General features: G+C 40.2%; 1 protein-coding gene and 1 long non-coding RNA gene across 4 annotated transcripts in view; one reads left to right on the top strand and one right to left on the bottom strand.

Annotated features, from left to right (window-relative positions):
* LOC138405323 (uncharacterized) overlaps nucleotides 1-27,218 on the bottom strand; it is a 31,963-nt gene that overhangs the window by 1,937 nt on the left and 2,808 nt on the right. For all 3 annotated transcript variants that reach the window (XR_011239040.1, XR_011239042.1, XR_011239041.1), the window contains exons 3-6: nucleotides 17,760-17,896; nucleotides 17,542-17,677; nucleotides 9,058-9,264; nucleotides 2,063-2,121 (exon numbers count right to left, since the gene is read on the bottom strand). This is a non-coding gene — a long non-coding RNA (uncharacterized lncRNA). The remainder of the gene's footprint in view (nucleotides 1-2,062; nucleotides 2,122-9,057; nucleotides 9,265-17,541; nucleotides 17,678-17,759; nucleotides 17,897-27,218) is intronic.
* Nucleotides 18,369-19,912, top strand: LOC138405322 (uncharacterized). The gene is made up of 3 exons (XM_069513053.1): nucleotides 18,369-18,550; nucleotides 18,843-19,523; nucleotides 19,629-19,912. The coding sequence occupies exons 1-3, from the start codon at nucleotides 18,518-18,520 to the stop codon at nucleotides 19,701-19,703; spliced, it is 789 nt and encodes a 262-aa protein (XP_069369154.1). The 5' UTR covers nucleotides 18,369-18,517; the 3' UTR covers nucleotides 19,704-19,912.

Consider the following 27,218-nt stretch of genomic DNA (forward strand, 5'->3'; position numbering starts at 1 on the left):
AGCTGACAATGAAAACTTAGACTTTCCTGCTACAACAGATCTACACACATCCTTTCTGTGCATATTATACAGAATAGTAATGGACCAAATTATTATTATTACGAGTGAAACTGAATTATAGGAAATAACAAAGTAGAAGATAATCTCATATGGAGCGAGTGTGTACTGTATTTCCATTTCTAAAATTATAGAAAAGTTCAAATTAATATAGCAAAGAAGTTAAATAATCAGATTTATAAAAATAAATCACAATTTATATAATAGATTTAAATTATCCAACAATAATAATTAACAATACAATTTAAAAAAAAACATTTGGCCATCTTGTAAAGGTGAGTATTCAGCAGGGATTCATAAACTGCAGTTGATTATGTGGATTTCACACTGAGTGGGAGACTCAGGAGTGGTTCAAGCAAGTAAAAACAGAGTTGCAGGAGTCCAGACATGAAGATGTAAAAGCATGTATGGTGTCTTGGGGATATTTCTTAATTGATTATAAAAGGCTTCGGTGATGTTTCTGGTAGCTGTCAAATTTTAAATTTGTGCCAAGTGAACCAAGGGAGGACTGAAAATTTGATTTGTGCTGCTTTTGGGACGAACCCTCTGTTATTTACAGTGACAGGTAGCGCCTCAGGTAAAGAAAGATTGACATCAAGTGATGATAATATGGTGCTTTTGGTAGTTGATGAAAATAATAAAAACGAAATACCTCGGTTCATCCAATATCCAGTTTCACTGCTTGGTTAACAAGCTTAAACTGTACCACGGCTGTGTCAAGATGTAACAGGACGTCTGTCTGAGAGTTTAGGAACTGATACAACAGTTGACACCAAGATAATAGTTTTTCCATGAGTATTTCATTCATGTTGTTCCGGCTGTGGATATTTGGTTCGATACATTTCTTTGACAGGAGTTGTGTCGCCTGTTACATGATCCTAGCTCCAAGGCAGCTGCATCATAGCCTTTTAACTGAGAGCATAGCTAAAGACAATTTTTTTGAACAATCTAGCAAATAAAAAAAAAGGAGGAAGCTGGTATTTTTCTACTTCTACTACTTCAAAATGTGCAGATTTCAACAGCACACATATTCATTAGTTAGATGTGCGCATGTTCGAAGCGAAACCTCAGAAATATCAATCCAAGTTCCAAAAAAATTAAAACTGCAATATCGCTCAGTGAACTTCTGTCACTGAGAAAATATTAATGTTTTAGGGTGAATTAATTGCACAAACAAAATGTACTCAACACTAACAACTAAATATGATATGACATGATTTTAATTATTGAAGTGAAAAGCTATCCTCACCTGCCTGACCCAATGACAACCTGTTCATTAATTAATCCACCAACCAACCAAATTTAATTGGGTTAAATGTCAGTACCCACACCCAGACATGATCCCTGCCAGACCTGTTCAATCTAATTGTTACTACAACATAACCAGTCAAGCAATCTTAACATGAATGATGAACATCTGAAGACCTGCAGGCCTCACTCATGATCATGATAGAGAGTTGCAATGTGCCACTGCCGACCAAAAAGAACATGAAGGATCATCACAAATTTGCCAAAATCTTGATGACCCTCAAGTCGTTTGGGGAAATATTCTATGGAATGAAACAAAAAGCCACAGAGGCAACAGTCTAGTTGGGCTGAATTCACAGTTGGGTTGATTTTTTTTTTCCTGTTCAAAATTTAAGTGTGCTTCTCCTCACGCGCTGGTAAAAATCCATGTCCCTTCCTGGTCCTTCCCCTCATTAACACATCTGCCACCTTTATTGTGAATCCTACCTGGTCTAGTACTTAGTGCCTCCTAGTGTCTAAACCTATAAGTTCAAAAATAGCAAATAATAATAGTGTATGAAAGTCATGAAATAGCTCCTACATTACGGTTTTGGAGTCCTGACTTGAATCACGTTGAGATGCTGTGGCAAGACCTAAAACAAACTGTTCCCACTCAGAAACGTTCCAATGTGTCTGAATTAAAAACGGATATTATGACATGAAATGATATGTCTTGGAATTACATAAAACTTGAAAAACATATTTATTGCGTACTCACTTTACTCCTATATGTTTCTGAATTGGTTGTTGTTGTTGGTGGTGCTGCATCTTGTCAGCCTGAAAGAAAAGAGAGTGAGTTAAATTCCTGCCTCCCCTTTTCTTTCCTTATCTTTTTATTTACCCTACTCACAACTAACGTTCTTCATCTGGTAAAACTCTGACACTGCCATTCAAAGCGTCAGACATACAATCATGTTGATCAATGAGGAATGTGAATATTTATGTTCCTTATTTTTCACGTTATATGTCAAATAATAAAGCTTGAACAAGACTCACAAGGACACAAAAATGTTCAAATGAAGGAAATTATAAAAAATACAGAAAAAACCCACTGCATCTGTTATTGTATAACTTTGCAATTTTTAAGTGATGATTCATTTTGCACCAAATTAAAGCCTGTTTTAAAATCCTGGCTGCGTATATGCCGGGTAGAGAGACTATATTGACATGAAACTAAATTATTTACCATCTGTTTGTTTTTCTTGCCTTGAGCATCAAGAGCACTATTACCCGAGTAAACAAGGCAACCATATTAGTGTAGGACTTTTCAAAGATAGACCAGAGAGGGTTAGGATATATCTACACGTCTTGCAGTGTTCATAGACACAGTCTGCATCAAAGGAGATTGAAGATGTTTTCACCACATACTGCTCTGTGGATTCATCAGAAAACTTCTTGCTGTCACTCTGTGTCTGAATGTGTTTGAGTAAAGGAAGATCATATGGTGGGAACGTGACTGTAAAGCCGCTTTCAGACATGCCTCTGGAGATCCTCCGGATAGTCCCAGCAGTGCCTGTATGTGTGAATGCAAATGCACAAGTAAACGCCTCCAGACTTTCTGCAGACGTTCTCCAGCCTGTCCCCTGGTATAAAGTCTGCAAAGAGTCCGATGTGAGAATACAGCAGGAGATTCACAGTGAGCGAGTGGGTGTGTTAATGACATTTTTAACACGGGACAGATAAAAAAACAAAAAAAAAACTAAAAGAAAATAAAAAATCTCAGCACAGGAATAGACAATAAAGCTATAGACTTAAGAACATCCTGTGTGACGCTCATGTCTGAAAGGCAAACTCAATAGGCAGTCTGGAACGAATTGTCCAGACAGAGGTCATATCTGAAAATGGCTTATGTTTAAAAAAAAAAAAGGAAAACAACAAAGCTAATATTGTTGCTTTTAACTTTGTGCTTTTACCAGACACTTGAATTTGTTGAAAATGTGCTGGGATTTTTAAATCATATTTCAGCAAATGTTATCATGTGTCTGAATTCCCATTCTCAAGGCAAATGATGACACCTTGACTTAACATTGGTTTATTTACTGTAACCCTGTCACGAGTAAATATATACAGTCACAGTAGTGAAGACTTTGTGTTTCTAACCAGTGCTGTTTAAAGATGCAAAGTTAAGATTTGAAAGACTTTATTAGGTTCATATTGGGCTGTTAAGTACATTCTGTTTTCTCATATAAAATGGCTGCCTTGGTGTAATTTCCTCTATCATTTTAGAAACAATAAATTAATTTCAAAAAAGTTAAAAAACACAATATCAACAAACAATGTATTGATTCATATTATTATATTATTACATATTATTATTCGTATTTGTATAGCTAATACAAATCACAATTTGCCTCATAGGGCTTAAGAAGGTGCCGCATCCTCTATGATCATGATCCACTATCACAAACCACGATTTGGTAGTGATGAATAGAATAGAAACTTTATTGTCATTGTACAACATACAACGAAATTAAGGTGCAGCTCCAGAAAGTGTTTCAAGGGATAATTGACCCACCACCAAAGAAGCCCGAAAGTAATATTTACATTAGTGCAGCGCACTCACACCCACACACCCACACACACACACCAATAAATAAACGGCCAGCTAAGAAGTGCAGGAAGGAAATGTAAACAGGCCCTAAAGTGCAACCGAGTAGAAAATATGAATGAAGAAGAATAAATAGACAGCAGCTTAAAAATGGAACATGCAAATATGAGTCAAACAGATCCTACAGTGCAAATAGAAAATGGTCGATCGATGAGTATTGGAAACAACTTATTTCTAGTCTAGGAGACAGATCAGTGGGTGTGGTGGAAGGGTCAGAGTCAGAGAAAGAGCCAGGGGACAGGTTGCAGCAAATCATGAAGACCCTATTGGCAGCACCAGCACAGAGGACAGGGCCACAGAAATATTTTAGTTTAGACCTCAGTGATTGCACAAAGCCACAGCAACCACATCCTCAAGAAACAGAAACACTTACAAAAAAGTCGACATTTCAAGAGAAATGGTTGTGTGATTTCCGCTGGCTACATTCCAGTCCGTCAGCAAAATAAGTTTTGTGTTATTAAATGTTGAATGGTTTGTGTAACACTTTTCTAGTCTTTATGACCACTCAAAGTGCTTCTCAGTACAGTTTTACCACTCACCAATTCACGCACACATTCACGCAACACTTTCTCTATCAAACATCAATTCACACTGCAAACAGAGCCATCAGGGGCAATTTAGGGTTCAGTGTCTTTGGGGGGGAAATGGGGATCGAACCGCTGAACCTCTGGTTGGTGGACGACTCGCTTTTTCTCCTAAGCCACAGCCACAAAAGATTTTCAAACCAACAAAGGACAAAGAGCTGCTGCTGCTTTCATTTGTGCAGGTTCAGAAATTGGAACAGAAATTCACAGCTCACCAAAACTCTGCTTTGTAATTACGAATGCAATCAACCCAATCCAATCAGTGTGCAGTTATCCAGGGCATGGGGAAAGCAGCGGGAGGTTGTAAGGCATTGTTTAAGCACAATTGTTAATTCTCTGCATCAAGTGGCACAGCAGCGACAAGCCTGAAGAGGCCATGCAAATGAAAGTGATAATTTATATCATCTCTTGAAACTTAAGGGTGATTCATGCTTCTGCACCAAAGGTATGCATGTAGTCTACGCATGGCAAAGAGCATTCATAGTTGTGCATATTGTGTGTGACACGCAGTGCACCTACACTGCCAAGACTAGTGGCGGTAGAATTTCTATGCTAGTGTTGAGTGTCGTCCGTGTCTGGTCCAGTTTTTTTTTCCAAATTCTCTGTAGCCTCCGTTTACTTCAGAACAATGAATCGTGTTGGAGATAGAGCTGAGAGATGTTGAAGAGCAATTACTTTTTTTTATAGAACTGCAATGAAGAAAAGAAAGATGTCATCCGTGTTTGTTCCTTCGACTCAATTCAAAAATTGCGACAAGTCTGCAGGGGGCCCGGGGATGCAAAGCTACCAACCGGACCGATTACAGCTTTTTTGGCCTGTGTCGCCTCGTAGGCTACGGCATAGCTTCGATGCAGAAGCATGACTTGGGCTTCAGGCCAGAGGAGAATGATCCCATTGTAATACAGTGGATAACGGAGGGTTACAGAATATATTAAAGCCCCATAATTACAGAATTACATTCTGAACATCGTGGCCAGCACAATAATTGAAGGAATCACAGCGGAAATTTTGTCTCCCCCTAGTGTTCAGGTTTCAGTCATTGTTGTTACTGTTGGGACCATTTCCCTCAAGAGTTTGTTTGGGGCAGCTGATGTGTTGTTGAGACACAATCTTCTACTTATGACAATGCCTTAAACATGGCAGGAAGGTGCACAGGTAATACTGAGGAGGCAGTAGATATTAGCCTTCTATGTGCATTGTGGTGCACACAGCCTCAATCTGATCTCTGTTGATCTAGGACTGACTTTTTTGGGTCCACCAGCTAGGCATCCTCTGTGGCCAGTCAGGAAAGTCCAGGAGCATGTTTCAAAACCATTGTTACGTTCGGAAAATACATCTCTGAACACCCTGAATCCACTATGCCCGGCATGTGCGGATCTCTGCTGTAATAGCTGTGTTAGGAGAGTGTGAGCTGGAACTCGACAGCCTTGTGGAGATGTTAAAAAGCACATCTTAAGGTAGGGTTTCCTGTGTCTGACAGCTGCAACCGCCTGTGGTTGAGCACTTCCGCAAAAGTAAGACTGTGTTGTGCCTCAGATCTCTAAACACTAGGAGAAAAGAACTCCGACTGTCTCTGGCATTCTGAACTGCGTAATGCACATTCATTATCTTAGCAGTACACTGTCAAATTTTAAAGCACATTCAAATTCAGAGTCAAATTATTACAGAATGAAAACTGTAAGAGAAATGTAACATTTTGAACATGCAGAATGGACTCATGTTCATTTCCCCTATGATTGATCATGATTGAATCTTTACAATGTAACCTTGATCATGCTGAGTCCTGTGCAACTGATTGAATCTTGGCCTGATTGCGTAATTGATTGCATATTACAAACCAGCCTTTGTCTTGTGTACCATGCTCTGAGCATTAAAGTGTGACAATACTGTAAGAGATTCGTGTCTCGTTCCTCATCGTCAGAGTGGGATTGCAGAATTGCCAAATTGGGGGCTCGTCCGGGATGCCTAACTCATACCAGCTTCAGACCACTTTCAATACCAGGTGATATTCTGCGGATTTAAATCGCCCAAGACCCAAGTGGTCTACCTTTCCTGAGGGCAGGTCTCAATCGACTCCAGGGGTGAGAAGAGGCGGCTTGTGAGATTGTGGTGGTGAGGAGTGTGATACAGCATCTCAGTTTTTTGTAAGGAGGATAGAGTATTGAGACGTCTGGGGGGAAGAGCGTTAGGGGTGATGATCCATTGATAAAGGAAATAATGAATAATATCAATGAATGTCAGGTCTGAGAGAGATCTCTGTTTGCTGGTAAGTGAGTGACTGTGAATTTTAAATCAAAATGGGGAAAATTAATAGCAAACCTTTCACTGACAAGTCTCAGCTAATGGGATTTGCAAAAATGATGTGTGAGAAACATGGTGATGACTCCTGTAAACAGCTTCCATTGTGGGTAGAAAAGTTTGGATTTCCTGAGAATGGTAGTTTTATTATAAATCAAATACAGACACTACAAAATGAATTGGGAAAATATGAAAAAAATGCAGGGTAAAAACAAAATAAATTGGATAGCATTTATAATGTGGAGAAGTGAATCAGAAAAAAGAAATAGACAGCAAAGCAGTGAGCAGGGGCGCAAGAGGGAGGGGAGGGAAACTAATCAATGTCCTCAGCTCTCACTTTCACAGAAAGAACTGGATCTCCTCCCTGCCTCAGCTGCACATTAGAGTCATCCGAACCAACACTTTGCTAACTCATACCGGGACATCCAACAGAACACACCACATAAGGCTGCAACCCTTTCCGCACAAGATAGTCTCGGGGTGGACAGATTCAACCCAATATCCACAAGAGCACGAGACGTCCACAATGCTGACTTACTGGTCAGATTAAAGTCTTCAAAGAAAACAGTGGAATGGTGCCACCAGCAGACCCACACAATGATTCTCCATACGAACTGAAGAACTGTTTCCTAGAAGTTATGGATAAGCAAATCAGTCACCAGGTACGCAAACATTGCATAAAGGCTTGGACTGAGGATGCTTGTCATTCATCCAAGACCATGCCACCCATGCTGAGCAAAGTCTGAAAGGCTCAGAGAAAAAAGACACAGCCAAAAAAAATAAAAAATTTGACTGAACAACGATGGCACAGCTCCAAGCCAAGCAGGGAGCACACAGAGGGAGAAACAGAGAACATGCTGACCCCCCTCAGAACTGAGGTCGAGCCCCGAGCAGAGAATCATGCAATACAGGTCCATGGGACAGTAGATGCTGGAATTATGGAGACCTTGACCACTGTGCAAGAGACTGTAACAGAACAAGGATGAAAAGGGGATCCTCTGGACCCCCAGGTGGTGTACTGTCACTTATCCCAGAGGCTACACAGAGGATGAGGCATGACTAGCGGCAGAGGAGACTCCAAACTCAGGTGAACACACACACACACACACACACACACACACACACACACACACACACACACACACACACACACACACACACACACACACACACACAGGTACAGAGAAGTGTTTAATATGACAAAGTGGATCTGAAGTTTTACCTGAAATTACTCTGCAGGCAAATGTATCAAATATCTGGATGATCCTGGGGACACTTTTTTTGTTATAAAACAAAGTGAATTTCCAAATCTTCCAAAATGGAGTGGTAGATATATTCACACTGTTGAGGCATCAAGCACCACAAAAAAGTATGTTTTAGGGGAAGGGGATAAAATCTCCAGAACATCAGATATCTCAGGTCAATATGTACAACCAGAACATGGTTAAGCCACTGTACATATACCAATGGGACCTGTTACCCTCGGGGCCAGATCCATAACCTCAGATCTGCTTAAAATAACACACACACACACACATTTCGTCACAGCACACATTCATGCAGGCATCTGATGTACACTGCACAGCCACGGCTAGTGAAGGACCAGACACAGTTAAAATAATGGTTCCAGGAAGATAATAGAAAGTGATTTTATGACTAATAATTGGGTGTATGACGATAATAAAATGTGCGCACTGACACTGTTGTGTTGAACCCCACAGTAGTCAAATTCTTTAATGGACATACCTCATCAACACTTGTGTCTCTAGCGTAATCAAAAAATGTGCAGTGGATTTGTCAATTTGGGTCCCTCTGTGTTCACAAGATTGTACATGGGAGGTGAGGGGAGAAGGAATTCAGTATTCACCCAGAATGCAAACATACAGATGCCTATTTCAGAGCACTTCTTTTGGGGGTAAAACAAACTGTGCATTTTGCACAAAATGCTAAATTTAGACAAAAGGGTTGGGGACATTTTTCTCAATTAACTATTGACTCATAGAGTTACAAGAAGTGCTACAAAAGAAATGGGCTAGAGATAAGGATGATGTGGGATTAATTAAAGGGACTGAACCTCTCCATGTGACACCCAAGAGTACATATTGTCCATGTCAAGCACAATACCCACTCAAACCAGAGGCAGTAGCAGGGATAACACCAGTATTTAAAAGCCTGTTGAAAAAAAAAGTGAGAAAAGAGTCAGCGGTCCATGTGCACACTCACCAGTAAGAACGTAGTGTCCCAGTTCATCCAGACTCTCAGTACTGGTTTGCTTTCACATTCCAGGGTAAATCATATATGTTCACATGCATGTCCCAAGGTTTTGTTGAATCCCCTGCAGTCTCCTCTCAGGTATTACATGCAAATCTTGAGGACTTGGAGTTACCAGAAGGGGAGCTCGCTGATACAGTCTGTTGATGATTTGATGATCTGTTGAGCAACAAAACAGACCTGTAAAGTCGACACAGTAGCATTGCTAAAACATATTGCAGACCAGGGCCACAAGGCCAGCCGGGCTAAGCTGCAATTTTGTCCAGAAAAGTGTAACTTTGCTAGGCCACAGAATTTCTAGCAGTGGTAAAACATTGGGCTCAAAACAGGTGGAAGCCATCCTCAAGATTCCACAACCGCATACCAAAAGACAACTGATGTCATTTTTAGGGATGACAGGCCACTGTAGACAGTGGATCTGTGATTATGCATTGCTGGAGGCTCCACTCTTGCCTATTATGCATGGCCAAGGACTGAGACTAACAGACAACCAAACTCTAACTACTACACCTACGCTGGGACTACCAGATCAAAACAGATCATTTACACAGACTGTAAATGAGACATCAGTATTGTTACAAGAACATGGTGGAAAACAACGACCGGTGGAATATTTCTCCACAAAATTAGTCAGTGTGGCATTGGGTCAGCCTCTCTGTCTAAGAGCAGTGGCCACAGCAGAATATACAAAAACACACAAACTTTATTTGAATAACAGCAGGAACTCTCGCAATTATTATGTTTCTTGTAATTGTATTAGGGAAGGACAAGCCATTGCAACAGTGAGTCAAACATAACCTTAAAAATTGATGTTTTCATGAATAGAACTATTGACTATAATTTGTTAAACTATTGCTTGTGTAGTAGTTTAATGGAACAGACTTAATCCATTGTGTAAGATCTAAATTGTATGAATTGTAGTTTTCTTTACCCCAGAAAAGGCCCTTTATATTTAAATACTTTATATTTACATGGAGGGGACCCTCTCTATGGAGGCCACCATGTTTTTTAGATTAGTCCAGACTGAACAAACTAAACACCTTTTGAGTTTTTATGACAATTAAAGTCTACCAAAGGTTAATTTTCATGTTTGGAAGAAGAGGGTGAGGTGAGGGGTGTTCAGCTGCAACATGCAACTTCAACACTAGATATCATACAATTCTACACACTGTACCTTTAAATGTACAAAACTTGATAGAGATCCGCATAAAGTAAAGGATGAAAAAAAAGGTGTACTTGACAGCTAATTTAAAAGTAAAATATAACACATCCAGTAATGTCAAATACAAAAGTTGAGCAAATATAAAAATAATTTATTAAAATGTGAACCATAGCCTATTATAGATTAATTCTCAAAAGATTTATTTTTAAATGAAGGGACATAAAACAGAAAAAAGGTTTGTGTTAAAATTATAGAACGGTGAAATGAACAGATTTATTTGAACACAATAGAAAGACTTGGCCTGTGCAAGTGGTAACAGCAAAGCCCAGTATAAGCTCAGAGCTGCAGAGTCAATGTGTAGGGTACATATGGGGAGATTGTAAGGATGAGGAACAGCACTGTGATAACGCTGGCTACAGATGTCATATATTTTTTTATCAACCATAAAGAACAAAACTAAGCTCAATATTATCCATGACATTGTTTAGGCTGAACAAAATACTGCCTAAAGGCCCAAAACAGTGACACTGCCAACTGTGAGCAGTGTGAGAAAAGCCTGAACCTGCTGATCTCCATCATGTCACTACTGCCACTGTCCTTTTTTGTGTTGACTGCAGTCACAAGATCACATCTATTGATTCAAACTGAACAAAGGAGCAACACCTGAGAAAATAGATCATTATATACATTTTGAAACAATGTTATATCAACTGTGTAAAATCAAGCTTAGCACTTAGGGTTGTTGCTTCATGTAGAAGCATCACAAGGAGCCATGAGCTCAATGAGAAATCTTATTACAAATATAGAAACCTCGTTTTTTTAACTGTAATATTAAAGGTGACTGTTAATATCAAGCCACGTTAAGTTTTTTAATTCCTAGTGTTAAATATAAATAATAATAATATAAAATAATAGCGGTCAGCTTTTATGTGCTCATGCATCTACAGCGAGAACTGAACTGCAGATTTTCCAGTTTCATGTGCAGCAAGAATAATGATGGTTATATGAGCCAGTAAATGATTAATGACATGCAACATAGCTTATTAACATTGACTCATTAAGAATCAGGTGGTACTTTAGTTTAATATAATCATGACCACAGATAAATCATCACATAAAGTTTTGTTATATAGCTTCAGTACATTCACCGGGTCGACTGGTACAAAGCATAGACTGCAAATAAAAATGGACTTCATGACTTCTCCCCACAACTGTAGACAAAGTGTCTCGATCACCAGCTTGTGGCTGGCGAGAGTATAAATCATAGAGCCTGCCTCCTCCATGTTAGTGGATGGGAAATGGACCAAACTGAAAATCACTGTTCATGTTTTTTTTTTTTTCAAAGCTGCATTTTTTGTCATTTTTGACTTCTGTGGATGCCAAAGATGGTTCTGCTTATACTGCAGGATCAGAACAGAGGCTGGAAACTATGCAAAGTTACAACAGCTAAGTACAATAAATATTCATTTGATAAAAATTCAATTCTGTGGTGAGCAGTAGATACTTGGAGAACCCTAATAGATGGGTGTTTGATTTCTCTGTGCAGACTCTTTTGATAAATACATCATTCATGTTGTTCATTTCTAGAGATCATCAATCGTTAAAACCATATTTGCATTTAATTTGGTATCATTATATAGCACCTTCTGCCTGTGGCCTCCACAAGTTACTTCCAACAGTCCTGGTGCAAGTATTCTATTATCGGCTTTGAGGATATATGCACTTTGACATGGAGGTAAGACAATCCAGTCTTGTTTAGGACATCAGACAGAGACCTGTCTGTCTGTGTTGCTTCCTCCAACAGTCCAAATACTGGCAGCATGAGCTGGAGACTCCAGGTTTTCAGTCAGTGTGAATGTCTGAAGGATGATTCATGCTTCTGCACCAAAGCTACGCCGTAGGTACACATGTAGCCTACGCTTGGCGCTGAGATTGTCTGACAAGCACGTCTGTTTCTATCTGTCACTTAGGCCCAATTTCACCCCTTAGCCCTTCCCCTCTGTTCTGCACGTTCACGTGTAGGGTTAGTGTGTCCCAATCCATGTTGGGATGGAGGGGGAGGGCCAAGTGAGAATAAAAAAATTTCAGACCCACACTTCAAACTGAGGGGTATAAAAATTTCCCAGAATGCCTTACAAGCTGGGAGAGAGACCCTCAAATGTAGTATTTTCTCCATTAAAAAGAAAGAAATATGATAATAATTGTAACATCTTAGTTTAATATTGTTTCAATGTATTATGGTCATTTTATTCACAACAAATAAAAAAAGGTTGTTCTTAAACATCACTACCATGCTAGCGAATTTTTTCATGTCACACCCCCCTCTCTGAAGAGACACGATGAACTTGATTGAACCAGCATATAGCAGCAATGTTACTGAACTGCTCTTCTAATAACTAAGAATCCTGGCAGGGTTCCATACAGACCACTGCTAGCAGCCAGAAGCTATATGTACTTTTGATTAAATGTGGAATAATGCAGAGCCTCTGAGCTTTTCAGTTTCAAATGTCATTGACTCACCTGCATTAGCATAAATGTTATTGGGCTATTGAAGGTTTGTTTTTGTTTAGTAACTGCATCAATAGCATTGGTTTATTTAAGATCTCAACAATGTTATCACAATGGAGTTTGATGAATACTGATGACTTGTCAAGTTTTCATGACGACTACTGATGATGTAATGGCTTCTTGAAGTGCCGTCCCAATTCATGGGGGAAGATTTTAACCACTCCCCCTTGTGACTCTGTTTCAAGGGGCAAGATAACCCCTTGAAAACAAGGGGGTAGGGAGAAGGGGTGAAATAGGATTGGGCCTAAGTGTGTGCTGGATTGAGGATGCTCATCATAAGCGTTAAGAATGTAATAACAACTTCTCTCACTGACAGGAAATTGAAATTTTTCTCCAGCAACAGTTTTTCCACTTGTTTCAAAAAGTTATTTATCATAATGACCCAGTGAAATAATAATACAAAAACAGTAGGAGTTTTATAATGTATGTAAGTCTGCTCTGTTATCTAAAGGAGGGGAAATCTTCCACTATTTGGTCCACTAACTGCAGGTACAGTCTGTCCCTTATGAGTCCAAAACAATTAAACCAAAGTTGGAAAGATCGCTATTGTTAATGTGATTATACACCAACAAGGTTTTGTTTCTCTTCCTGAAGAGACAAGCCTTGGTGGAGGCTGATAAGAGGAAGGTCCTCCACCTCTGTCCCTGCAGCTGGATTATGTCTTACTCATATGAACCTGCCATTTGCTCTGATTTGAGCTGTTGTTGGCAGTTTATTGTGAGAGGTTGGATGCAACACAATGCAGATAGTAGCTATGTTCCACACTGATCCATGAGTCAGCAGGTTTTCTGCCAAAACCCTGCAGCTGCTCAGCTGACCCTCTGGAATCAATGGCTGTAAAACGTTATCAGAAGTTGTGATTCTGCACCATAATGGCAGGTCAATATCCCACATAGCATACACCAAGCACACACACACCCTGTTATTGATATTGTCCCTGTTTTATAAATTATAAGCCCAACTTCACATCCATAAACACACAAATAAAAAAATAATAATTTGATGATTCAAATGAAATGCACATACAGTAATTGTAACTGTTTCATTAGGATCATGAATTATCTGACCATTTGTGGATTACTTTTTGATTGTTGTGTGTTTGTGAGTGTGTGTGTGTGTGTAGCTGGCTGGGCATGGCTTCCACTTCTCTGCATCTCCTGCCAACTCAATCAACTACCTGTAATTATTGCACCCATCACAATCAGAGCCTGATCTTCTGATCCCTGAAATGATTAATTTGACCAGTTCGAACCTTAACAATCAAGATCAAATATTTTTGTGTGTAGTGATTATTTACTTTGCTGAGTAATATGAACTGAAGATAAAAAGACCAAAAGCGATAAATGTTCTCCTAAGCCCCAAAACTCTGACTGCACTTAATAACTAGTGAAGAACACTGAATAAACCCAGACTGAGGTGCACCAGGTGCCAGATTTGAACATAATGGCCCCATGTGCAAATCTCTATTGGAGGTCGCTTGTTTCTCAATGGAGGTTTTGTACAGGGACTGCCAGCAGTCACAACCACCACTTAACACATTCACTCCTGACTGCAGGTCTGACCTTCACATTGATATGATCGGCAGATTTTTTTGTGTGTAGCCATTGCTGATTCCTGTCTGTAGCTGTTTTTCGCAACTAACAACCAAATGCTTCCTGTTAACACCGGCACGCACATGCCCAGTGTACTCGAGCGGTCACGTGATGGTATTATGGATGGGGATTAAAACTGATGTGGACAGAGATTGTTTTCGTAGTGTATGGATGTCCTGCCTCCTGAACTGCAGGTGCAGTGTCACTAAATCAGCCATTGTTACCCCTACCAGAAGACTGCCCTTATGAATTCATTCAGTAGAGCCCTTTGTTAGACTATATAAATGATTAATTAGGCAGATGGCCACACTGAGTCTGATTCTGAGCTTTTTTCCAGTTCATGAGGGAGTTTTATCCCTCCACAGTCGCCAAAGTGCTTTCTCATTGTGGGAACTGTTGGGTTTCGCTATAATTTTTGAGGTCTATGTAAAGTGCCTTGAGATAAGGTATATTAGGATTTGGCGCTATACACATAAAATTGAATTATTGATGATCAAGAACCCCCCAGTAGGAAACCTGAGGGAGCATTCAATTCCATTTACTGTAGATAGCCCGGCACACTCCCTCTACACGGCACCTTCCTTCTCCCTCTGAAACTCCTCGGTTCCCAGAAAAATAAACCATCATCTTTACGCCCTGTTACCTTTGTTTTTTCTTTTTCTGCTAACTGCGCATCACACAGAGCCTCACTTGTCCCACAGTTCACTTTTGAACTGATGCCCTTAAATAATATGTAAACTACAACCAGGTAACACTGCTAAATAAACAGAAAATATGCCCAGTATTTCAGCTCTTTATGTTAAAGGCCTGCCATTCGCTATATCTGTGAAGATTTAACCACATCAGAAACGACTGCCCTCTTCTGTCGATCCTTCCCGATGCTAATATTCAAAGAGCCAAACTCCCCTTGTGCACAAAGGGCTGAGAGAGATAATATCAGCAGGTAAAGGAAATGGTAAGAGGAAGATCATCCAGTGACACACGCTCATCCTGACTTTACTTATGAAGTTTGAGGGGTGTCTTGTTTTTGCATCTATTAAAGTAACACCATCATTATTTTAAATACTTTCTGGAAAATGCACATGGATTTTCCAAAAATGTAATCTTGTTTCATTTAAGCCTAATCTTAATAGACAGGGTGTCTGCTACAAACCCAAACTGGTGAAGAATCCCTTCCTAGCTCCTGTCAGCAGTCGTGCTGCAGCGTTTTGGAGCAACTGAAGGGTTTTCACAGATTTACTGTGACATCCTGACAATAAAGAAATACATAATCCAGTCTAGAGCTAAGAAAAGCATGGATAGAGACTTATATGTGGGAGTTATTGATGTGCGGGTCAAACATAACTCCAAGGTTCCTCACAGTGTGAGCTGGGGACCAGGTTAATGCTATCCAAGATTAGACAATGATTGTCTGAGGGGATAGGAGCCAAGTACAATAACTGTCGTTCAATAGGCAGTCGATTGCTTTATCTCATCTGGTGTGTCATGGTAGTGTGGTGGCTGTGGCTCAGGAGGCAGAGCGGGCTGTCTCTCCCATTTTGTGAGCTGCAGTGTCCTCGTGCAAGATACTGAATCCACTGACGGCTGTGTGTGTAAGAGTGACAGTCTGTGAGTGATGTACCATCGAGAAAGTGCTGCATATAGATGGACTGTATGAAAGTGTGTAATGGATGGGAAATGATGCAGAAGCTGGGACACCAAATGACATCTTACCAGAAAGACTAGCATATTTTAAAAAGCAAAGAAGGAATGATACCATTTGGTGTCTCAAAGTGAAGCTTTGAAATGGAGGAAAGGTTTTTAGGCTTTTCTGAGCAACCAGTGTCTTACACAACACTTCAGAGGCCACGTTGGTTCACTTGTTCCCAGAAGTCAGTCACAAGCGCTTCCTTTATCTGTCTTGTCTCTTTGGCCACGAGACGGCAAGACGTTTGACCCCACAATCATCTACTGTGACGCAGCGATCATCCTCACAGACAAAAATATCTTGTCTGTGCTGCAGGTCAGGTGAGGACCGGCTCTGACAGCTGACTGTGTGTGACTCAGTTCTAATGTGTCTCCTAAACGTGGAGCGGCGAGCGCTCACAGACTTTCATCAACATCACTGCGTGTGTGTGAATGCAGGAGGCTTAGAAAGCTCACACCTACAATTACGTCTCATGCACAGAGACATTTAAAGTGTAAAGAGGATAGTATGGACTGAGTGAAGACAAGATGGCGCCTCACTAGTGGCAGCCTGTTGCATCAGCTCTCGCTCACTTTTGAGCTCTTTTTTCTCTAAGCTGAGTCTTTTACTCGTTCTTGTTATACTTTTTGTGTGTTTTACTTCTTTTTAACATCCATATTGTTTTTATATTTTATATATATTTAACTTTAGTATTTGTTGTTTACTTATTACTTTACTGATGTCTGTTGACTGTCCTCTTTGCTGATGTAACATGACAAATTTCTCGATTGTGGGAAAATAAAGGCTTGTCTTAGCTTATTTTATTGTTTCTCTTAACATTCAGTACCAACAACTAGCCCAGTTTTAATGTAACATCAAAATGCATTGTGGTTGTTTTTTCTTGAGCAAAGTCTGCAGAGTTGCAGGCTTACAGAAGATGGAAAGAAAGACGTTGCTGATTTCACAGTGAGGAGACCTTGGTGTCCACAGAGTCTGTGAGGGTTCATGACAGTCAGCCTTCCTTTCTTCTTGGGTGTACTGTGGTAAAATCACCACAGTGTAATGTACTGCAGTATGATGAAAAACTGCAGGCTGTCCATACTCATTATTTGATTTATTTTCCCCATAAATGGCCATAAGAGATGTTTTGTTTTACCTTCAGGAATTTCTCTCTTTCCTGGAGTTTTGATTACCTTGTTGAAACAGATTTTTTTTAAATCTGCGTGTTTCTTTTTGTTTGTTCACTTGTTTTTTGTGACAATTGAATTTAATTATTTTAATTATTTCTAATTACATTTAATAGTTTATGTAATTCTTATGTTATTTTCTGGAAAACAATCATACTAAATATTAATGAATGACTGACAGATTGTGTGTAAGGTTTTAGTTTTGTTTGGACCCAAAGCAGAGACTGATGTATGTACGTAGCAAAATAGTTTATTCCTCACCGAAAAGCAAAAAGGAGCAGGCAGTGGAGGCAGCCAGCAGGCAGGCCAGCAGATTCCCAGGGATGGCAGGTGGGCTGAGCACATGGACGAAAAGCTCAGTAGACACAATGTAGGCAAACAGCAAGGCACACATTACCTGAGCAAACAGAGAAAAACACAGGTAAGGCACTTCAAAAAACACTGGCGGTTCACTGAGGAAAATGAATGCAGCACACTACCGTATCAGACAAGACGATCTGGCAGAGCAGTGGAGTGAAGACCAGGCTTTTATAGGCAGGTCGATGAGCTGAGTGGAAGCAGGTGTACCTTGTCTGCTGCAAGAGGAGCCAGCCACTCCCCCTGCCACACACATGCCCTGCAGGAGAAATAACTAATAAAAATAAAAACAACACAGAATCATCACATCTATATTACTTTTATGAGAATACTACTGAGGAGTATTAGAGCCAGGTATAAGAAACAAACAGTGAAACAGTGAAGAGAATGATAAACTGTACATATTGCTATTGAGATATTGTGGGGGACAAAAGTGTAATTAAAAGAAAAACTGTTGTTTTTTTTTTTTCCTGGGACCAGGATGTTCTGCTGAGGTCCCACACATGCTTGTTGTTATGAATACATGATGCATCATTTAATGCATCAATGTAAACTGTTAAAGTCTGAGAAACTTCAGAAAAACAATCCATTCAAAAAAAGCTGTTTTTGTGTTGATGTTCACGTTATTGTTGTGTATCCAACAGTTCCTTTGATGTCTTTGAAACCCTGCTGCTATGCTATGTTCAGGAATCTTATCTTTTAATGTCTTTTATCTTGAATATTAAAATCTGGAAGAGAGATTTCTCAGTTGAATTTGAGACGGCGAGAGGACAACAGCTTCAACCTGACCCTACGATTTCAACACTGCTACAAGTCTGAGACTGTCCGAAGACACGTTCACTTCTTTTCTACAACAGTTACCCTGTACCTGTGTTCAGCCATGGGTAGGAAGGGACACAACGCAAAGTACAAGGTAAGATTTCCTACACTTTGTTTCATTTTACACATGTTCAGACCATCTTATATTTTATTGTTTCTTGTTTTCTCTCAAACTTCAATACAGTTTACATGACATGAGTCTTTGTGGATATTTTGCAGCTGTTGTTTAGGATATTTCACTTTAGTGTTGAGATACTGTATTTAAGAGAAATACAGAAACAGCATATACAGGAACTTGTAAGTTATAATTTCATGTGATGACCATGCTCAATATGTGAATCAGTATAAAGGTGAAAGACCTCTTGTCTTTTTGTGTGGATCTAAAGTTACGATTGGGGTCAGTTTTTCATCATGTGGAATCTCCCGCCAAACACACTGAGGTCCTCTGTGACGAGATCAAGCACTTGAAGAGTGAGAACTTGGAGCTGGCTCATCAAATTGAGTCACTTAAGATAATGATGTCCTGCAAGGAGCCTACGTGGAATAAGACACAGGCCACGCTGGCCGACTTGGAGGACGAGGTCAAGGACCTGAAGCTTCAGGTGAAGGACAGGGACAAATTTCTCCGGAAAATGAGTTGTCGTCCTAGATACACCCAGTTGTTTGAGACCGAGAGAGTGAAAGAGGAGCTGCATGCAAAGCTCAACCAGATCAGGTTGATGGAGCTTTCCTTCAACAAGAAGATGGAGGACATGATCTCTGAGAAGGATGCAGTGATCGCCAAGGTAACCCAGGAAAGAGTGGCACTTGAACATCAAAACCTGGAGCTTGTGACCGAGCTCACGGTCATCCAGACGGAGGTCGTCTCCAACCAGAGTGAGTGGAAGACAGAAATCCCCGCTCTGGAGGACAGTGTCAAAACTGAGCAGGAAGTGAAGGAGGCCTGCACTGAAAAAATGGAGGACACGGAGGAGAAGTGTGTGGCCAAGCAGGAGGACATCCTCAACCAAGCCAGAAGCATAGAGGAGGACGTGGAGCTGCTGATGGACAAAAACACTGAGCTTCAGGTTTGTTTCATCTGCTCAGTTTGATTTGAATAATAAATTGTCTGATTGTTTTCAGCTCTCGACTTTTGAAAGAGAAAATACTGAACAAATGTTCTGTTCTTACAGGAACCTGCTTGGAAGACTGTCAACACTAAGGCAGGATCACGGAAGAAGAGGAGAAAGAATCAAAGGTGTAAATGAAGGAGGAGATGAAAGAGGAGAAGGAGCAGGAGAAGAGGGGGAAGAGACTCTATTTTCCCTTTAAACCCCTCAACTCCCTGCCACCCCCACCACTTACCTCACCCATCGTTCCTCTACCTGAACCCTGTTTACCCTCTAATCACTTTCCATTCCAAACCTGAGATTATCATCTGTTCTTAAGAAAATAAAAGAACATTTGACTTGAAAAATGATTCTCACATGTCTTGTTTGAAGTCTTCTTCACTGCAGCCTGATATTCTCTTTGAATATTCTGGTTCCATTTAGAGTAAAACAGACACTGTCTGTGTCAGGGTGTGGATACCATGTGATTAACAGCTCGTACCTGGTCACAGGAGCTGGTGAGCGTGCAGTGTCATCGAGGTCTCAGTCAAACCCCCAACCCTGAAATATGGTTACAGCAGGAAAATAACCACTGATGAAATGGTGGATTTAAAAATGATCCAAAGGAAGAGATAGAATGAAAAGGCAAAGAAAAAAGTGCAACCTACAATCTGCACATCAACATATAGCAAAATAAATTACGTACATGTTTCTATCTTCTTTAATCGTGTAGGAAACAATCCTTTAAATGATGAAGGAGATCAACTCAGACAAGTTTAACATCATCACACAGAATGGATGATACTGTCCTGAGTACGGCTTGATGGATTTAAACAATGACAGAATAAACAATGCAGAAAAATGATGGATGGATGGATGGAGATAGAAAGATAGATAGATAGATAGATTTCTTCACATTAGATAATGAATTCAAATAATGAATATTAATATACAATTTATAGGAAAAAAATATGTATGAGCTAAAATCAATGAGGCGAATCAACCAGCTACCAACATACAAATGTAAAAGCCACCACTCTGTACAACTTTGTTTCTCTGTGCTTCTTTTGTTTTGTCATTTTAAGATTGATTGTCCATGAGTATTATTCAAAAGCCCCAGAAATTTCAATTTTTTCAAATTTTGCATTTGTGGAACAGTCAAAAGAAAAATAAGTGGAGCTTCAATTAGCTTCCCCTGCCACAGTGACGAAAAAAACACATTACTGCCATCAGTGATGGGGAATGTGGGAAAAAGCCCGGTTATGCAGAGTTTGCTCTTAAAGTCTCTAAGGGACATAAGACTTCATCTGTATATGGACGTTTTGAGGGATTTTTCATTTACCTGTGTGAATGTTTTTGTTGGATGTTTTGTTGAGCTGTGGACACGTTGGACCTTTTATACTGTGTTTGCCCTTTGAGTTAATTATTTCCTGTTTTCATTTGACACTTCATTTCTTGTGTGTCTCTGTTGCTTTACTTCCTGTCTTTGTTTGGGATTGTCTGCCCCTGCCCTGATGTGTCTGAGTTCTGTGATCACTGTGTAGTTTGTGTCTTCTAATGTCTCCTCCTGTTTGTTGAAACATCCCTCTTACACATTTTTACACATTTACACATGCTGTAATTTTGCTGGGTGAACGGAGAGTCAGAGTGTTACGGGTCTGAAGCTCCTGTATCTCTCTGGCACACTGTTGCACTCCCACTCGGCTGCAAGTAGCCAACTCTTGTCCTCTGACAGCTTTAGGGTTCAGTTATTTATTGTAGTAGTGATTGTCCTCACAACATGGCAGTAAAAATGACAGGTAAAAATAGACTATGTGTTAGTTCTTTTATCTGATCTCACTGGCAAGCCCCCACCTCCCCCTCTCACCTATACCACCACTCATCAATAAACTCTGGACTGCCTCAGTGTGGACAAGAAGAGTCCTGAACCTCGAGTCCTGAACCTCGTGTCCTAACACCCGACAGTGAAGAAAAAGTGAAAACAGTAGAGGGAGGATGTTTGTCCTGGAAAAACAAAAGGTTCATGTTAATGAAACAGGCTGTTTAACAAAGAGGAAAAGAAGAAAACTATGTCCCATGTAACTGTGACGTTTATTTACAGGGAACATATCATATTATACATTTCTTTGAGTGGTTATTTATTATAAACTGAGACTTCAGGCCGTCAGAAAATGTGATTGGAGCAGAACACATCAAATCTGTGCCTGAAAACAACCATAAAACCTTTTTAATTGTGGTCCCTTGCATTGTGCTAAATGTTAATCCATCTTATTCTAGTAGCTTCTCTTTCTAATATATATTAATTTGCATGATATACAGAGAAGGCAGATAGATGCTGAGATATTTCACAGGAGAGGTGAAAGCTTTGACCTATGGTTGGAACAGTTAGGGGGCAAAGTCACCAGGAGTGTGTGGTCTTCTTTCTCCCTTTAATTATCTTTCACAAAATACATCCTCAGATATATCTTGTGGACCTAACTGCTAGCTTGTTCCTGGATTTTTCATTTTTGTGCAGTAATACTTGTCTAAAACTCATGATCTAAAAATAACAATAATATAAAAAAGGTCTGTCCACAGCTTAAAGTGGCCACAATTTATATTTTCATGATAATACTTCAATTTAAATGACGATGGCTGGCAGTGGAGAGAATCCTCATTTTAATCTGCAGGTGCCCTTGCATATTCATGCTTCAAGTTTCAGCTCATTATTTAATTATTATTATTGTCCAGTGCACACATGTATTGTTTTTCTTTCACTGTCGACACTCATGGAATCATTTTCAGTGAAAAATCCCTTAAATTCCACTTTCAAGGTGGAGCAGTGGTGGTGGCCTAAGGGGAATGGCTCTTTGTTGCAGACCGAGACCGAAATCTTGAAGAGAATAAAAGAACAGCACTTGTCCTTTCAACAGCACATTGCAGAGGTTCCCTTGAGCAAAGCACTGAACACCAAACTGTTCAGAAGAGCTGCTCAGTGACCATCAGTTTCAGGTGCAGAGTAAAGAAATCAATGTGACAATGCAACATTTGTTTATATAAAGACAATCATGAAAACACTAATTCATTGTTTCATAACCATCATTTCAGCAGTTCTCTTCTATATTTCACCATTTTTATAATACACTGCATTATATTAACAATTGTTGGCTATTCAGCACGAAATGTGTGAGTTGAAAATTGAAGTGAATCAGAAATAAAAGTATGCACTGATCCGTAGCTCACTCAGTGAATTACTAATTAATGAACAGACAAGTAGTTTCTTTCTCACTCTGAATGAAGGTCTATCAGCTGCTGTGATAGTGAATGAGTGTACAGCTCCTGAATTTCTGTCATTACACGTACTGGTCACCTCAGAGCTTCCATTTGTGGCAAGTAGTCAGTGGTGGTGGTGGGGGTGCCTTCAGTCTGAGTTGAACATGTCGGATGAACTGCAGCAGTGATCAGTGACTGGGTCGAACTGCAGGTCAAAATCTAAAATGGGTGCTCTCACTCCCATTAATGTCTGTGCAGGACACACACACACACACTGCAACAGAGCACTGGCTGCTTGTTTATTCAAATTGTATTAATATTGATCACACCGCACTCGGCACTTCACTTCCCATGACAACTAAGAATACACAGAATGCCAAATATGAACTCAAGTAGATGATTCGTCTGTGAACGTTGCACGTTGCAATAATGCAGCATCATTCTCCATCTGAAGTGTTTGGAAGAACCCATTCCTAATCTAATTACTCCTTAAGTTAATTCAATTAATTCTTATTGAATTAATTGATCGGCTTATTCACTGTGACGGACGATAGCGAGCCTGCACTGATATGAAAATTCTTGTTGAAGTGTCCCCTGTGAAATGGTTTAATTTGTTGAATAGATGAGATGAATTCAGCAGTCCTTGAGCTGATGTTTCAACATTTAAAGACCTGCACTCCAAACTGTCTTTTTCTTCTTGCTTCCCTGCGATGGCTGGGCTTCACGCTGCAGGAGGACGGATGCGCAGAGTTTGTCTTCCCATTCATTTACTGAAGAGATGAGCTTCTCTATGCTCACCTTTCACATCGCAATTTAACAAACGGACGCACCAGCAGGGTTTTGTGACACCATCACGAGTCAACGGCCTCTCACAGTGAGCTACTTGCACAACAGATGCGATGGTGGAACCTAAGCCTTCAGTGCATTTACACTGGGAAGCATAAATATTAGAATATTCACAGATTCTGAATTTTTCACTGGAAGAAAAGGAGAACATGTTTTGTTTGGGCCTTCAGTATGAAAGGTGCCACGGTCCCGACCAAGATTTGTTCAACCACAAGAGGTGCTGTAGGTCAGGTCAAGCGAATTAAGATTTGTGTCCAGTGAAAAGAAAACACTTTTGTCCGATATAGACCAGACTTTCTGATCAATTGCAGCAAGTTGAGACATTATTAAACAATAGAAGAAGAAACAGAAGAGGAGGTGGCTCACAGGGTTGTTTGCAGTCTTTGACGATAGCAAGCCTGCACTGACCCGAACGTTATTTCGAGTGTTCAACCTTTCTCACTAACACTGAACTCTCCAGAGTGTCCAGGTGATGGGTGGTGCAGCATGCAGGAGGCAGGAGAGCTCATGTTTCTGTACGCGCCGCATCGACACCAGTAATGGACCACATCACTAAAAGTTCTCAGATCTCATCTTCATCTGTGTCTTCAATACGTATGGCTCCTCTTTTTCTTCCTGAGGTATTTGTATTGTTTGGGTTTTTTTCAGCTTTTTGGAGGTTGCTTAATTTGAAAAATTTGTAAGATTTGCTTAATCGTACATTATCCAGAGTTTTTACTTGGGAGCTGGCTGGAGAACCCCAGGATAATCTCCCCAGCAACTGACTTGGGCATTTGCGCTCTCACATACAGCTCCTCTGGATCATTTCAGGAGTTCAGGGCCTGTCTGGGAGCAGCTAATGTCTGTATTTCTCAGGAGTTCAATTCTAATTTCCACCCTTTCTTTTTACCATCTGTCACCCTCCCCCTTGATTTCCTGTCCCACATTACCTACTCTCTCTCATCTCCGCATCCTCCTCTCCATCCCGCCTGTCATGGCTGAAGAATGTGTTGGCAGCAGATGGTGTCAAGGCACAAGTGGCTTCACGGTGGGACAGATGGGGGGGGGGGGGGGTTGCTGGTCCCATTAACACTCGCGGAAGGGCAGAACGCTGCCTTGCCCACTCCCCTGCATGGATGGTGGGCAAACAGGTGGGTAGAGGAGAGGGGAAAGGGAAGGAACACAGATGGTGGAAGAAAGCAAGGTGAGGCTGTCATGACTCTACAGGGAAGTAGATCCGTGGCAGCAGAAAACAGTGACACGGCAAAGATGACGTGAGGACTGAGACTGATAATGACGGGAAGGGAGGGGTACTGAAGATATATTGAGTCATCATCTTGAAATGATTTGGATACAGGTCTGTGGCGCAGCTTGTTTTGGACTTAAATCCTGTTCATATGTCCATTACACATGTCACATGTGCCATTTCAATTCATTATAATTCTGCGTATGTAACGATCATGTTGATGCTTTACTGGTTGATGTACAGCTATGAAGCAGTCTTTACACTGTTGTTTACATTTTAACTAGTCAGATCTGATACCTGATGGCGCTCAAGTGTCCCCGGTCTTTCTCGCCCCACCCTCTCCCCTACTTCCCCCTCTCCACTATCTCTCTCTCTTCTCGCCCCTCTTTTCCACCCATCTCTCATCTCCTTCCCCCATTTTCTTTGCTCGGGCCGCCCACATTGAGCCTGGTTCTTCTAGAGGTTTCTCTCTGTTAATGAGGGAGTTTTTCTCTCCACAGTCGCCAAAGTGCTGCTCATTGTGGGAACTGTTGGGTTTCTCTATATTTTGATTTGAAGGTCTTGACCTTCTATGTAAAGTGCCTTGAGATAATGTATATTATGATTTGGCGCTATACAAATAAAATTGAATTGAATTCTCCTCTCTGTATTATCCGACTAACGTTTAAGTTTATTCAAACAGCCAGTTGTCTGTTGTTTTGGTGGATTCAAGGTAATCTTACATCAATTATGCTTCTGCGTCAGTGAAAAAAACACTTGTTGCCGGATGCTCTCTCAAGATGAGACATCAATAATTTCCTTTTATCGGCGAGAGATTCAACGATAAAAGTTCTGCATCGTTACATTCCAACATCTAGCACTTTAGAGTGAAAACAGACATATGATGCTTTTTCAATCTTTCTTTCCCAAAGCGCTTTAGTCTTAGTCTTAGTGAACTTTATTGTCAACCAAACAATGCAACAGGTATTTACACAGAGGATTGAAATTGCGTTTCCCCATACTCCATATGTGCAAGTAATAATTAACACACAACATATAACATGCAACCAATAGTGCAAACAAACAACAACAATGGAAACAACATATACAGACAGACAATGGAACCTTTAAGTTGTATAAGAAAAAAAAGAAATATATAAAAAATTCACAGTGTGCCGGAGTGTATTCAAATTTTGAGTTATATTATCGAGGTGCTATAATGAAGATGCAATATGGAAAAGTGCAAAGTGCAGAGCAGCAATTGTAAACATGTATGATGTTGTGCAATGAAGATTCATGGATTTTCTGTTTATGTAAAAGGTCTGAGAAAGTTGATGACCTGACATCACAACATGCCACAGAGCGATAATAGTTTACTGATGTGCTCCGGGCCTGTGATATTTTTGGGATCTTCCTCAGGTGGAAGTAGTCGCACTGAATTACTGACTTTTATCAAATCTGAGCTCATAGTAAAAAGTGATGAGCAGGATTTTGTTGTGGTGTCGAGGGACGTTAGTAAAAACCTGATTTAGTCTGATTTTAATTGCAGACAATTTCAGCTGGACAGCTATTCAATTGAGATGTTGTGTGGCAACATTATCATAGCGATGATTAAAACACACAACCACATTTTTGGTGCAGCATAAAAAAAAGAAAAAAGGAATTGGATCAAAGATTGACTCTTGAGGCGCTCCACAAGTCAAATGGGTAAAGGTGGAAATACGAGAAAACAGCAGATATGATCTTTCTAGCTGATAAATGGTGTCACCGAATACACAGAGAAACTCTAAATTGGATTTCTAATCCAATTCAGTCTTGACCTTACCATGTAAAATGCCTTGAGGTTATGTATGTTGTGATTTGGTGTTATACAAATGAAATGTATTCGAATGACTGCATGATCATGATAATTCTATTCGAGGATCATTTTTTTTAACAATCTTCGACTAAAGGAGACTGAATTAAAGGAGGGTTGTGTTTGTGGTCATTGTTAGAGCAAGCAGATCTAAGTGAGCATCGAGCAGATGCACGTAGCACGTGTCATCAATATGCAATGATCCTGAGCCACTTTGATTCAAGTGGAAGAGAATGTTGCGGAGGACTGAGATGTTAACGAGTCGACATTTTAAAGGTCGCATCTGGGTTAAAAGGGTTGGATGTTAAGTCGTATTAATCAGAATATATTAGTGATCCGATATATAATCATCCAATTTTGTAGAGCTAAGTGTCGTACCCGTGTCAAGACTCGGAAAAATCACTTACGGGGGAATGAATTGCAACATTTCCATGTGAATCAAACCTGATCTCACTTTACAATAAAAGCTGAGAGGCAACATGAGATCCTGAAAGCTAGGAAATCTTTTTAGAAGTGA

This window comes from Paralichthys olivaceus, chromosome 17 (genome assembly GCF_024713975.1).
Source record: "Paralichthys olivaceus isolate ysfri-2021 chromosome 17, ASM2471397v2, whole genome shotgun sequence".
In the NCBI taxonomy this organism is placed as follows: domain Eukaryota; kingdom Metazoa; phylum Chordata; class Actinopteri; order Pleuronectiformes; family Paralichthyidae; genus Paralichthys; species Paralichthys olivaceus.